Source organism: Octodon degus, unplaced genomic scaffold (genome assembly GCF_000260255.1).
Source record: "Octodon degus isolate 3935 unplaced genomic scaffold, OctDeg1.0 scaffold00102, whole genome shotgun sequence".
Lineage (NCBI taxonomy): Eukaryota > Metazoa > Chordata > Mammalia > Rodentia > Octodontidae > Octodon > Octodon degus.
This window is the reverse complement of record NW_004524678.1, coordinates 5,076,750-5,091,149: the sequence shown is the minus strand read 5'-3', so window position 1 is coordinate 5,091,149 and position 14,400 is coordinate 5,076,750. Positions and strand designations below refer to the sequence as shown.

The window sequence follows — 14,400 nt, the reverse complement described above, 5'->3', positions numbered from 1 at the left end:
ACCACTGAGCCATCTCTCCAGCCCCAAGCTTATTTATTCTGAATTATTAGAAATAATAACTGAAGTAGTTACAGACATTTGAGATCAGGGCACACTATAGGAATTTATTTATTTAAATTTTTTTTGGTGGAACCGGGGATTGAACTCAGGCCCTTGCGCTTGCCAGGGAAGTTCTTATTCCACTGAGCCCTCTCCCCAGCCCCTATTATATGACTTTAATAGCATACTACATTCATAAAAAAGACTAGCAAGGCATGGCTGCTCATGACTATAATTCTAGCACTCTGGGAGCCTAAGGCAGGAAGACAGTAAGTTTAATCCTAGCCTATGCAGCCAACGTAGCAACTGAGACCTTGTCTCAAAATACAGAAACATATATAGTGGTTTACTAAGAAGTACAGCAAGTACCTATATACATTTTTTTCACATAGTTCAATATATTTGTGTATATATATAGAAATATATTTTCATGTGGTTCAAGCCCCACATCACACACACACACAAAAAAAAAAGAAAGAAAGCAAGATATGGGGGGATTTATTTTTATTCCTAGAATATAAGGTTTGTTTAGTAGTGACTAGTGTTATTAAAAACTGAGCAAGAGGGGCCAGTGAGATAGTTCAGCAGACTAAAGAGCCAGCACCTCATGCTGGGCCAGCGCCGTCCCCAGGGCAGGCTGAATAGGCCAGAGTCTGGGCACAGTGACGCACGCCTGTAATCCCAGTGCTGGAGAGGCTGAAAGCAGGAGGATCATCACAAGTTTAAGCTGTGCAGGACCCCGCAACAACCAAATACATTTAAAAACATATATATATTGAGCAAGAGGAGGCCAAGGAGATAGCTCAGCAGGCTAAGCACCTGCCCAGCAAGCCCAAAGATCCAGGTTTGATCCCCAGTACGGCACACCCTGCTGCCCTGCACCAAGCCGCCCTGGGTGCGGTGGTGCATGCCTGTAATCCCAGTGCTGGGGAGACTAAGACAGGAGGATCACTATAAGTCCAAGCTGTGCAGCAAGACCCTATACCAAATAAAAGATTAAAAAAAAATTTTTAATTGAGCAAAAGGTTTTATTTTATTTTTATTTTTTTAATTTTATTTATTTATGTGGGGGGGGGCCAGCTCAGCCCACCAGGGGGCGGGGCTGGCTGGCATGTGGTGCTGGGGGATTGAACCGCGGTCCCTGTGCTCTGCTAAACTTGTTCTAAGTAGGTGCTTTAGACCACTGAGCCATCTCACCAGCCCCGAGCAAAAGGTTTTAATAAACATTTCTCAAAAGAACACAAATAGCCAAGAAGTATAGGTTTTAAAAAATGCTCATCCTTCACATTGGCCAAGCAATGGCCGTGACTCATCCACATGGCTGCACTGACAAAGGTTCTACAATCTGAGGTACAGGATCTCAGGACAAACCCTGAGGGCATTTCACTGACGTTCTCAGACCAAAAAGCTACAACTCTTGTTGCATAGGTCCTGCTTTACCTTGGTCTTAACCATCCAGTAGAAAAGTATGAAGACGAAATATAGGAAATAAAGCCATGCTGTTAAGTTGAGCTGTGGGGGACTCAGGTCAATAATTTCTGACATTGCCAGTTAAACAGAAGACCCAATGCTATTATGGGCTACTGAACTCTTTTAGAATATTTTGCTGAGTTTACACACCTATAATATTCAATAACGGAACTTAGAAAAAATGGGGTATACCTATGAATGTCCATTTTGTATCTGTGTATTCAAAGTGGTTGGGATGGATATATAGTTGCATTCTCTTAATGAATAGAATGATTTGTTCTAATGGTGTTTGTAAATATGATCACAAGGCCGCATCTTGTACAGCAATTAACCACTAAAAAGAATATATGCAGTGTATTATTTGTTGAAACTGTACTTCCGATTTGATTTGAAACTGTCTCATTGCTGTTTATCAATAAAACTTTGGAAAAAAAAAAAAAGATGAGCCATAAAAAATAAATAAATAATAAATGAAAAATGCTCATCCTTGTGGCCGGGGAGATGGCTCAGTAGAACAAGCACTTCCCTGGCAAGCGCAAGGGCCTGAGTTCAATCCCCGGTTGGGGGAGGGGGAAGCTCATCCCTACTAATTATCGGGGAAATATCAATCAAATTCACACTAAAATACCACCTCAATCCAGTAGAAATGAGAATTATCAAAAAGAATAGAGCTAGAAGGGCTGGGAGGGATGTGGAAAAAATTAGATTTCTCAGAATACTACAGCCAACACAAAAGTACTAATAACATACTCTGCACTACTTTTAAATAGAATCTGATACAAAAAAATTCAAACTTTATATGGTATAATTTCTTAGGGTTGACAATGTCACTCAATGGCAGGCCTACCACCAGGAGCCCTGGGTTTAATCCTTAGTACAAAGCCAAAACAAAACAACACACTTTTGCTTCCTTTTTTTTTAAGAAAGAAATAAGTAGAAATCTCTTTATTACCAGAAGACATCATCCCTGTAGAAAATCCAACGGATTTTTTTAAAAGGCACTATTCCTGACAGAATTGAGTTTAGTAAGAATACATACTGCAAGATCAATATATAAAAACCAACTTTATCCCTATATGAAAGCAACACATAATTGAGAATTGGAAATATAATACTACCAAGAATATCAAAAAGTATCACTTAAGGATAAATCTAATGTAAGATAGGCAAGACATGTACACAGAAATACCAAATATTTCTTAGAGAATCAAGAAAAACTAAAGAGAAACAGGTTGTAAGCTATGCACTAACACAGCTAAGCCCACAGTTCTTTCCTATTTTTTAACATGATACGACTTTTCTCCCCCATTCCCCTAGCCTTTCAGCTTCTCCTCCCCTCCCCATTTATAAATGCTTTGTGAAAACAAATTCTTATGTAAGAGGTCTTTTAAAAATACTTGCTCCGGGCCTGCCAGACAGCTTAGTGGCCTAAAGCGCCTGCTTAGGCAGGCCCCACGTGTCTGCTGGGCCCCACCCCAGGGCACACTGAGACAGCAATTGAGACTGGGCATGGTGATGCCGTTATCCCAGTACTTGGAAGGCTGAAAACAGGTGGATCATAGAGTTCAATCTGTGTAGTGAGACCCTACAGACCCTATACTAAATACTTAAAAAAAAAACAAAAACAAAACTTGTTCAAATTTTCAATCAAAATAATAGATACATTTAAAAAAAATTATCTTGCAAACATCTCATCACTTATATTTAGGATTACTCACGAAATAATGGGTTAAGAACTCTCTTCAGTAATTCCCCCTTAGGTGCACTGGCTATTACTTCAGACAATCTGTGAAAAAAAATTGGCACACCTCTTACTGCCTTATATTTAATAAACCTCACACCAGTGTTCACATTCATACTACCTTCATCTGCATCAATGTCACCTGACCTTTACAATTACTCTAAAATATAACACAAATGAGCTCTATTTGTAGGTGAAAAAAATGGGTCATAAACGTGATTTTTTTCAGAATTAGTAGGTTTTTGAACAGGACCTTGGGATTTGAATCCAGATTTTCTAAGTCAGTATTTTTTCAATTAAATCACAATCACTTAGTATCAGTGTGCTCATATATGATATGAAACTTTTTTCTATGAAAGTTGAATGGCATCTGTGAATTGTGCCACATTGTAACATCTGAATAACACCTGAAACGGCTTTACCAGTTAATCATTTAATAAAAACTTTTCTCATCTTCCCTTCTACCAGGGATTGAACTCAAGGCCTGAACACTGGGCTACATCCTCACTTTCCTCTCCACCTTTTTTTTTTAAATTTATTTTTATTTGTGTGTGTGTGTGTGTGTGTGGCCAGCTCAGCCCACCAGGGGGCGGGGCTGGCTGGCATGTGGTGCTGGGGGATTGAACCGGGGTCCCTGTGCTTTGCTAAGCTTGTTCTAAGTAGGTGCTTTAGACCACTGAGCCATCTCACCAGTCCCCCTCTCCACCTTTTTGAGGCAGGGTCTAAGTTAAGTTGGCAAGGGTGTGCTTGACTCTGTGATCCCACTGGGATTATAGGCCTGTGCCAGCACAGAACCCTTAATCCTATGTTAGTGTGGTCCTCACAAGTGCATCAGCACTACCAGACTACTTGTGAGAAACGCAAACTCCCAGGCCCTATAACAGACCAACCATATTAGCAAACACAACCAATCAAGTTTTTTTTTTTTTAATATTTATTTATTTTTATTTATTACATTTATTTATTGTGTGTGTGTGTGGCCAGCTCAGCCCACCAGGGGGCGGGTCTGGCTGGCATGTGGTGCTGGGGATCGAACAGCAGTCCCTGTGCTTTGCCAAGCTTGCTTCAAGTAGGTGCTTTAGACCACTGAGCCATCTCTCCAGCCCCCACAACCAATCAAGTTTAATAAGCCCTTCCAGTAATTCTGATGCACATTCAACTCTGAAGACTTGTATTGTAGACTAATAGTTAGCAGAGGCTTAACTGTCACCTTAATCTACCGTTTCTCAAGTAAAACACAATTTCTATCTGCTGTTCCACTCTGTCCAACATAGTGTCTTCTCAGAGAACAGCTAAGATGTCTTTTACTTTACCACAAAAATCATAAATATCTGAAGTAACCCAAAATTTAGTTTGGTGCAGCCTATGATCCCAGCACTCAGGAGGCTGAGGCAGGAGGATGGCCATGAGTTTGAGGCCAGCCTGGGCTACAAAGTGAGTTCAAGGCCAGGGTGAACTAATACTGCAAGACCTTGTCTCTAAATAAATCAAAAACAAACCAACCAACTACCCACCCTCATCTCCTCCTCCCAAAAAGGTTTAATTGCTTACATGCACATTTACTTACTTCAAGCAATCTAAATTTGTTATGCAATTAAAATATTTATGAGTTTTCCATATTCTGAACTATGACCAATCTTACATTTTAGAACAGTCAGAACTGAGTTCATAGAGAAAAGATGTTACCTTTCCAAAGTAAGTGAAGGCTCAGCAGCTCTAGCATGATCCACTGGATAATGTTCACGAACAGCAAATTTAACATCATCTGCCTCATCGGTTCGAAACCTTAGGATATTTAAAATTAAGTACTCATAATCTGTAAGAACAATGTTCCCCTGCAACAGAGTAAAATACAATTTAAGGCTTTCCTAAATCAATTCTCAAGCTTTGAAAAAATGAAAAAGGCTCGGTGTGGGGGCATATCTCTGCAATCCTGACTACTTGGGAGGCTGAGCAAAGAGTTCGAGGCCAGCTGGGGCAACATACTGAGACTGTCTCAAAAGGGAAAAAAAATCTAGTTAAGGTGATAAAAATGAAGTTATAAAACAAAAAGCACCAGAGTCACATCAAGTGCTCCTTGTAACTGCCTGGCCTAGCTTGTGAACTAGCACAATCAAATCCTAAAGACTCCAAGATTCAAACAGTGAAGCAATTCAGATCAACTGTAAGCTTACTGCCTGATGTACAACAGACGTTACGCTCAGGTAATAAAGGACAGCAATCTATTAACACCTTGGTGATCACCACCTGAGCTTGCCCAGATTTGCATGAGGCAGGCTGCAAACACTGGCTCATTAAGGAAAGCACAACAAATACCTTCCAGAAGCCAAGCGAAGAATTATACTTTCACCTGCAACCAAGCTCTCTCTTTTTTTCTTTTTTGGGGGGTGGGAGGCGGGAGGGATATAGGGTCTTACTATGTCGCTGCAGCTGGACTCAAACCTGTGTAATAACTCAATCAGCCTGCCTCAGCCTCACAAAAATTGGAACTTCAGCAGCCAGTATCAACAGTTCTGGCCAGGCATGGTGGCACACACCTGAAATCCCAGCACTAGGGAGGACTGCTGTGAGTTTGTCAGCCTGGGCTACATAGGGACACCCCGTCTCAAAACAAAACAAAAACAGAACACTAACTGGCAAGATCAAGGTAGTGCTCGAGTTCAACTCCCCTTACCAAAGGACAAAAAAAAAAAAGTATTTAAAAAGTAGTACCCCCCCACCACAAAAAAGTCTTCCATCCCTCCTTCATATATTACTAAAAAAAAAGTGGGATAGAAAAAACTGTGAAAGCAGACAGCTTATGTAGGAGGAAAAAAAAAATATTTGCTAAACATTTAGAATTAAAGACCTAACTTCACGGCATGGTGTAAATCTAGCACACCTGAAATCCAGCACATATATATGTGTGTGCGTGTCCCCACACAGGATCTTGCTACGCAGTTGAGGTTGGCCTTGAAATCATGGCCATCCTCCGGCCTCAGACTCTTGAGTGCTGGGATTAGAGGCATGCACCACCATACCATGCCCAGCTTTCGGTTTTGTTTTTTTTGGTGGAACCGGGGATTGAGGTCAGGCCCTTGAGCTTGCTAGGGAAGCACTTATTCCACTGAGCCATCTCCCCGGCCCCCCAGCTTTAGATTTTTTTAAGAGAGAAGATTACACAAATTATTCTAAGGGAGAAATTTTTATACATCAATGGAAATTTTATGATGGTTATAGGATATATATTTTTTGATATTCTAACGTTTCTGTTATTTTGGGGGTTTTGTGTGTATGCATGTACGTGTGTGCCTACAGGTTTTCACTACAAGGATCGGACTCGTAGTGATTCTGTTTTCAGCCTCCCAAGCGCTGGGATTAGCTGGGATTACAAGTGTGCACCACCACGGCCAGTCTTAGTCAGCCAGTCTTAGTCACTGTCTCATCACGCCCTGGGGGTGGGGCAAGCATGACACACCAGGGATCGAACTCCCTGTGTCTGCTGTTACTGTTTTGTTTTTTTTCTTCTTTCTTTCTTTTTTTTGTGGAATCAGGGATTGAACTCAGGCCCATGCACTTGCCAGGCAATCGCTTATTCCACTGAGCCATCTCCCTGGCCCCGTTACTGTTTGAGACAAGGGTCTCTCTATGTAGTCCAGGCTGGCTTCTAACTCAGGGCAATCCTTCTGCCTCAGCCTCCCAAATGCTGGGACTACAGACATATGCCACATTGCCCAGCTTCCACTGTAATTTTTTTGATAGGTACTCTATTTATTTACTTATTTATTTATTTTGGTGGAACCAGGGATTGAACTCAGGCCCTTGTGCTTGCCAGGGAAGCACTTATTCCATCGAGCCATCTGCCCAGCCCCCTATCATTTTTTAAAAACTATATAATCACTATCAAATACCCACATAAAGAACTCTGTTGATTATAGGATATGCATTTTTGATATGTACTCTTTTATCTTTTTAAAAATTTTATAACCATTATCAAACATCCCCATAAAGAACTCTGTTAGAGGAGCTGCGGAGATGGCTCAGTAGAATAAGCACTTCCCTAGCAAGCACAAGGGCCTGAGTTCAATCCCCGGTTCAAGAGCTCTGTTAGAGCTAGGAGCAGTAGCTCACATTTGTAATTTCAGCACTCAGGTGGCTAAAACAGGAGGATCATGACTTAAAGTCCAGCCTGGGCTTCACAGCAAGAACCTTTCTCAAAACAAAGAAGCTGGGGCCCAAGGGCTTGAGTTCAAACCTTGGTTCTGCAAAAATAAATAAAGAAATAAAAACGAAGCTGGGTATGGTGGTGCATGCCTGTACTCAGCAGAGCTGGGGGCTGGATTGTTGTACATTCAAGGCCAGCCTACACTACACAGCAAGACTGTCCAAGAACAAACAAACAACAAAAACCCCAAAACAAACAAGCAAAAAGAGCTGTGCTGAATTAAGAGGTAGACAATGTCAAGTGTTGACAAGGTCGAAGGGTTAATAGGGCACTCAACATCAGTGGAAATACTGTGTTGAACATCATGAACATTTCAAATGTAACAGTGAATAAAAGGCAAATACAATGATTCTAATCCATTATCCCATCCCTCAAATTTAACTTACCCTATCATACAGCTCAATGATTAAGTGATAAGCAGCTTCATCACTTCCAAACTGAAAATCTACAATTCTATCCACACCAAGCTGTTTTGCACTGACTAATCTCCGACTCTTCAAATGCTTTCGGCACTAGCAAGAAACAAAAGGAAAAACTGCATTGTGTAGTAAAAGTAAATCCTTAACTACTTGGAACTTATTTTTTTAAAACATTGTTCTTTTCATTACTACCAAAAATAATACTTTCATGGCAATAATGGTATAGTCATAAAATAAAAGCTAGCCCAATCACAGGAAAAAGATTTTATTCTAGATAACTACTAAAATAGAAACAGAACCACTAAGAAGAATATATGCAGTGTATTATTTGTCGAAACTGTACTTTCGATTTGATTTGAAACTGTCTCATTGCTATATGTTTATCAATAAAACTTTGAAAAGAAAAAAAAAAAAAAAAAATAAATTTACATAAAAAAATAAATAAAAATAAAATAAAATAGAAACAGTATTTTACATTTCATTTTTTTAAAAAATGAAAGAAAGCCAGGTGTGGTGATGCATGCCTGTAATCTTAGTACTTAGCAGGCTGAGGCAGGAGGACTACTGTAAATTCAAGGTCAGCCCAGACTACACATTGAGTTTAATGACAGCCTAGAATATATAACAAGACCTTGACTCAAAAACAAAAACAGGTGCCAGGGAGATAGCTCAGTAGAATAAGCCCTTGCCTGGCAAGCGCTAAGGCCTGAATTCAAACCCTAGTTCCGCAAAAAAAAAAAAAAAAAAAAAGGATAAAACAACCCCTTAGTCAAGACCAGAAACAAAGCTTTAAAACTCAAATTCAAGGCAAAATGTTAAAGAGAACCTAATCCAAAACCTTTCAGGTGCCAGGGATATAACTCAGCGGCACAATGCCTTGCTTGGCAAGCACAAGGTCCTGAGTTTGATTCCCAGAACAAATAAATAAATGCTTTAGGGTTTTTTTTTGTTTGTTTGTTTTCTTTTGCGGTACCAGGGATTGAACTCAGGACCATTACACTGAGCTATCTCCCCAGCCCAAAATTTTTTATGTAAGTAGCATACAAATTTATTTTTTAAATTAATGTGAACCCTGGACAGGAGGGAAATGTAGTTTAGCATGTACAAGGCCCTAGATTTTATGCCCAAAAGGCAGGAAAAAAAAAAAAAAAATCACTCCAACCGTTTTTAAACTAGAAAAATCTAAAAGAAATTTTAAAAACTAGGAAAATCTTTCCAGACTTCATAGTTCAAATTAACATTCGCATTTTATATACAGACATACTTAGAGTTGTAAGACTTTCTAAACTATCTAGAATAAACCTTCTTCTCAATAGTTTTAAAAGCAGCTTACACTTAGTTACTTTCTGAGATGGTCTTACTACATTACACAGGCTTGTGACTCTCCTGCCAGTCTCCCAGAATGCTGGGATTATAGGCTTGTACCACTATCCCTGGCTCAGAGTGTTTTGTTTTGTGGTGCTGGGGATTGATCCATGGCCTCAGACATTCTAAGCAACTGTGCTACTGTGAGCTGTGTTCCCCAGCCCATGACTTTGATTTAAAGAGATCTACATATAGATATTTGTTTTGCCTACCAAGCAAGGGTTATATCACTGGACAGTACCCTAAACCGTAAGGCTGTCTTTAAATCTCCTAGAGGAAAATTACAATCAATTTCTGAGTTTACCAGGAATACTTTTATTTATTTTTTTTTTGTTTTGTTTTTTAAAAAGGTTTAAATGAAGATAAAAGGCATCCTTGAAAGAACAGAGTGCCACACCACGTGAAGGTAAGGGTTTCTACATCATGTTAAGTATAGGTGGATGTAAAATTTGTCTTTTTTTTTTTTTTTTTTTTTAGTTCTGGGGATTGAACTCAGGACCCTGCGCTTGCCAGGCAAGCACTTATTCTACTGAGCTATCTCCCCAGCCCAAAATCTGTCTTACTAAACAAACAAAAAAACTTGTTTTATTTCTCTATTACTGGCTCAGTGCCACAAAGCTATAGCAGACATCTTCCAAAAGTTCCAGCCCAGCCTGGTCATCTTAGTGACTTGAGACCCTATCCCAAAATTAAAAATAAAAAGGACTAGGAATATAGCTCAGAAAGAAGACTTGGTGCACAAGATGTGAAAGAAAATAGACAAAAGTCAGTAACTACCTACTTTGTTCATCCTATGATCAAGCAACTACTGTCTGTACCTTTATTTTATGTGTACTTTATTCATAAAGAGGAAAGCCAAACAGTTTACAGTTCATTCAATTGTTAACGATCTACCTCAAGGCCTCACTATTTAGCTTCATAGATAATTCAGAATTTACCTTCATGGCAAAACTTGACGGCATCATATTCTTTGGCCATTCAAATTCTGTTGTGTGAATTCGTATGCCAGATTCAAGCAAAAGGGTAGCTTTAACGTCTGGTCTGTACATGAAGAAAGTCAAGTTTTTCTTTAGTGCATTTGCCAAGTCTCTGAAAACGACCTAACATGTCAGTTTTAAAGAATCAGCTATTCCAGACTTAGAAGTACCAGAGACCAACCTACAAATTGTTCTTACTTTTGCAGACGGATAAGGTACGTCTTATTATCCACATCATAAACATTGTTTACTCTCATTCCTAGCAAGCTGCAAAAACAAAGGCAACACGAAGCAAATTAGTTTGAAACATAAAACTTCGCACACAAGCTTTGTGAAGCCTGAAACGCTCGGCTCCGAGGACAGAGTCCATTAGACATTCTGCCCCCAGATTAAGTGGAACCATTTAAGAACCAAATTGGTTTGTCCGCTTTTGCTCCAGGAACACCGCACAGGCCCCTGGTGTTTTTGAAGTAACTCAAGGGTTGTTTTTTTTTTGTTTTGTTTTGTTTTTTAAAGAAACTACTATCTACTTAAGTTACTTCATTACAAGGCAAAAGATGATAAACGAGAGCCCAGGTGTTAGCTCGGATCTCTGAGGGCCAACCTGACGTCTCAGCCCAAACACACACCAGCTGGAAACAGCAAAGCTCTCCCCCTGCGGGGCGAGGGCGCACCGGCGGGGACGCCGGGCCTCCGGGCTGGCCGCGACGGGCAGACGACGGCTCTGCCGGCTGCTGTCTCCCCAAGCGTTTGCTGCCGGACCCAAGCGCCTCAGGCCGAGAAGTGACCGGAGCTGCGACAGCGGGCCACGAGCTGGCGGCAGCGGGGCGGGGCACGCAGTCCCGGGACCCCGGACCCCCCGAGGGCAGCGGCGAAGACGCCGCGCGCGCCCAAGCCGGCCTAGCCAGGTCCGCGGACGGACAGCGAGCCGGGATGGCTTTCACCGTGAAGCCGTGGGTTCCGCCTGCCGCACCGCCCGCGAGAGACCGTACCCGCGCGGGGCCGTACCTCGTATTGAGCTCCGCAAGTACGGCGCGGAGATCAACGGTGCTAAAGCGCGTCTTCATGGTAAGGTCTGAGCGCTGCCGCCGCAGCTGGATCCACCACCCGCGGAACTCGACGCCGCCGCTCTTCCGCGCAGGCGCACTAGCTCATCTACGGCCTCCGGGAGGGCTCAATATTCCTTGAAGCGACCGTACTCGTGGCGTCGGCCGAGGAACTTAACAATTTATTCTCAGATCAGTTTGTTCTAACAAAATGATCTGAAACCGGCCCAAACATTTCTTGAATCTGCGCACTATCCCTAAGCACTTACAAACGAATCCAGCTGCCTTACTCCTCCATGTTTGGAGATTCAAACTAGCCTCCATAGTGACCCCTGCCGGTCCTAATAATCTTTTGATGAAATCACAGAATTTACCCAGATGGGCGGGAGGGCTCAGCGTAGAAAGGGAAATCTCCTTCCACAGCATTTCTCGGACATCTAGAAGTTTTGAAATTAACGAAGTACAACCGTTTCCTGCGTCCTAGAATTGCCTTCCAGGATGTAGGAGCCCTGAAAAAGCACTGCCTATGTCGAGGGGTCCTGCTGTCCCCCGCGGACCGTGGGATTCTCACGCGAGTAGGTGCGCAGGTCCGCGACGCTCCGCGCTCCTCTGGGTATCCGGGACGTGGCGGGGGCCCACACCTGCTTGGCATCGTGACTATGCAATAGTTTGTGTAAGTCACGGTGAAGACCCAAATAAAAGAGGGACAAGACTTCCCATTGTAGAATTGTGGAGAGTGTGGTTGAGCGGTGTGTGTTTAGGGTAGAGGCGTGGAGGAGGAAGATGGGGGGGGGGTCATTAGGTTTGAAGGCAGCGAGGAGGGGAAAGCAAAAGAGAAGGGGTCTCACTATATTGCCCAGGCTGGAGTACAGTGGCTATTCACAGGCGCGATCCCACTACTGATCAGCACGGGAGTTTTGACCTGCTCCGTTTCCGACCTGGGCCGGTTCACCCCTCCTTAGGCAACCTGGTGGTCCCCCGCTCCCGGGAGGTCACCATATTGATGCCGAACTTAGTGCGGACACCCGATCGGCATAGCGCACTGCAGCCCAGAACTCCTGGACTCAAGCGATCCTCCCACCTCAGCCTCCCGAGTAGCTGGGACTACAGGCGCGCGCCACCGCGCCCGGCGTCTGCCCGGGTGCGCAGACTGCTTGGGAAGCCTGAGCCCGGCTGCCGCGGTGCTCGGCAATCAGACTTTCTATCCGCAGGAGACGACTCTGAGCAGAAAAGGGGGAGCTTAAGCTTTCAGGCTCTGCGAATTGTAGGTGCAATACACGCTACCGTGTTATACGGCACAGTAAGCCAGACAGGATGGCGACTTAGTTACTCTTCTCTCGTTGCTGGGACAAATACCTGACACCCAAAATGAAGGAAGGAAAGGTTTAACTCACAGTTACTGGAGGTTTCAGTCCATATTCAGCTGGCTCCAAGGCAGAGAAAAACCTTTCATGGCAGCGGCAAAGAGCAAGAGCGCAAGGGAGGGGTAGCAGCAGCTCCAGCAGCTAGCTTCTTTCCCCACCTTACATTATAACGCAAATTACCTGTGAAGCATCCACGCCCACAATAATCACAAACTCCAGAAGCGCCCATGACTGCCTGAGGCTTTGGGGGGGGGGGGACACCTAGACACAACCCATAACAGATGGCTTTAAATTTGAAATGCAGTTTGGAGGGGTTAATGCAGACTGGAAGCCAAGTTGGTTCTAAGCCATATTCTAATAGTGATTGTATGAAGCACACTAGGTTTAGCCCAAAGGCTTCGAGAAAGAATGGCTTTTTAGCTTTGTTTATTCTACAAAAGAAGTCCATGGAAACCCCACACTGAAAGGGGTAACACTTGAGTGCTTCTTTAGCCCAGAAACTGCCTGTGCACTGTTGCAAGTCCTGCAGTCCCACCTGAGGTAGGAGGACCACATGTTCCAGCTCAGCCTGGGCAACTTAACAGTTTAGTATGACATTGTCTAAAAACATAAAAATGACTGGAGATGTAATTCAACGTAAAGAACTAGGGTTTAATCTTCAGTAGGAGGGGAACAGGAAACTGAGATATCTTATAGCAAAATTCTCACCACAGGGCCAAAGATGGTTAAGACGGGAAGAACACCAACAAAGTTTTACAAGGGACAATCAGCCATCAACTAATTAACAGTTCTACGTTGTCTGTCGAGGAAAATAGGCAGCAGAAGGCATATGCAAGAGTGTATTGAGGGGATGTGACCGCGGTTTGGCTGATTGTGGTTCGGGCTCAAGCTGTGTAGGGCTCAGGTCGTGCTACTCGTGAGATTGAATGCAAGCCGGGCGCGGTGGCGCTTGTCTGTAGTGCTGGCACTCGGGAGGCAAGAGGATCATTGCGAGTTCAAGATCAGCCGGGCTACAAAGTGAGCTCAAGGCCAGACTGAACTGCATAGTGAGACCTTGTCTCAAAAAGACAAAAAGGGGGCTGGTGAGATGGCTCAGTGGTCTAAAGCACCTACTTAGAACAAGCTTAGCAAAGCACAGGGACCGCGGTTCAATCCCCCAGAACCAAATGCCAGCCCGCCCCACCCCGGGATGGGCTGAGCTGGCCACACACACACACATAAATAAAAATTAAAAAAAAAAAAAAGAGTGTATTGAGGGGTCAGGGTGATGGCTCAGTGGAATAAGCACTTCCCTGACAAGCGGCAAGCTCAAGGGCCTGAGTTCAAACCCTGGTTCCACCAAAAAAAAAAAAAAAAAAGAGCGTATTGATAGGTTTTGCAGGCAGCAGTGATGGTAGCAGCCACGGCAGCACAACAGAGAAGCAGAACTAGGGACAGGGGAAGCCTTTATTAACTCTAACTCTAAGCACATGGAGAGGATGGAGGTGCTGATTGGAGGTTCCCTTGAGTTCGCAGGAAAGGTCAAAGGAAGTTGTATCCAGGGCTGGAGTGGGGAAGGAGGAGGAAGTGGTCCCTGGGAAGATAACCTGTTGTTCTGGGGATTCAGCTGTGTTGGATCAGGGCCAGGCTAATTTAGCACTCTGTACACGGGCCTGAAATAAGATAAATCTAACTATCAAGGTTACAAGGGAACTTCATTATTTAATACTGAATTCTATCACTTTACTTTTTTTGTTGTTGTTTTTGTCTTTTTGAGACAGGGTCTCACTATGCAG

The 14,400-nt window shown here is 43.1% G+C and overlaps 1 protein-coding gene across 2 annotated transcripts in view; it reads right to left on the bottom strand.

Moving 5' to 3' along the window:
* Positions 1-12,615, bottom strand: part of Nemf (nuclear export mediator factor) — a 53,934-nt gene extending 41,319 nt beyond the window's left edge. The window contains exons 1-6 of one of the 2 annotated variants that reach the window (XM_004638764.3): positions 11,224-12,615; positions 10,414-10,482; positions 10,177-10,279; positions 7,841-7,966; positions 4,937-5,085; positions 3,228-3,295 (exon numbers count right to left, since the gene is read on the bottom strand). In XM_004638764.3, coding sequence (XP_004638821.1) covers positions 3,228-3,295; positions 4,937-5,085; positions 7,841-7,966; positions 10,177-10,279; positions 10,414-10,482; positions 11,224-11,282 — 574 coding nt within the window. In that variant the 5' untranslated portion in view covers positions 11,283-12,615. Of the gene's footprint in view, positions 1-3,227; positions 3,296-4,936; positions 5,086-7,840; positions 7,967-10,176; positions 10,280-10,413; positions 10,483-11,223 lie in introns of those variants that run through there. The other variant, XM_023723729.1, reaches the window with a different exon arrangement.
* Positions 12,616-14,400: the final 1,785 nt, after the last annotated feature.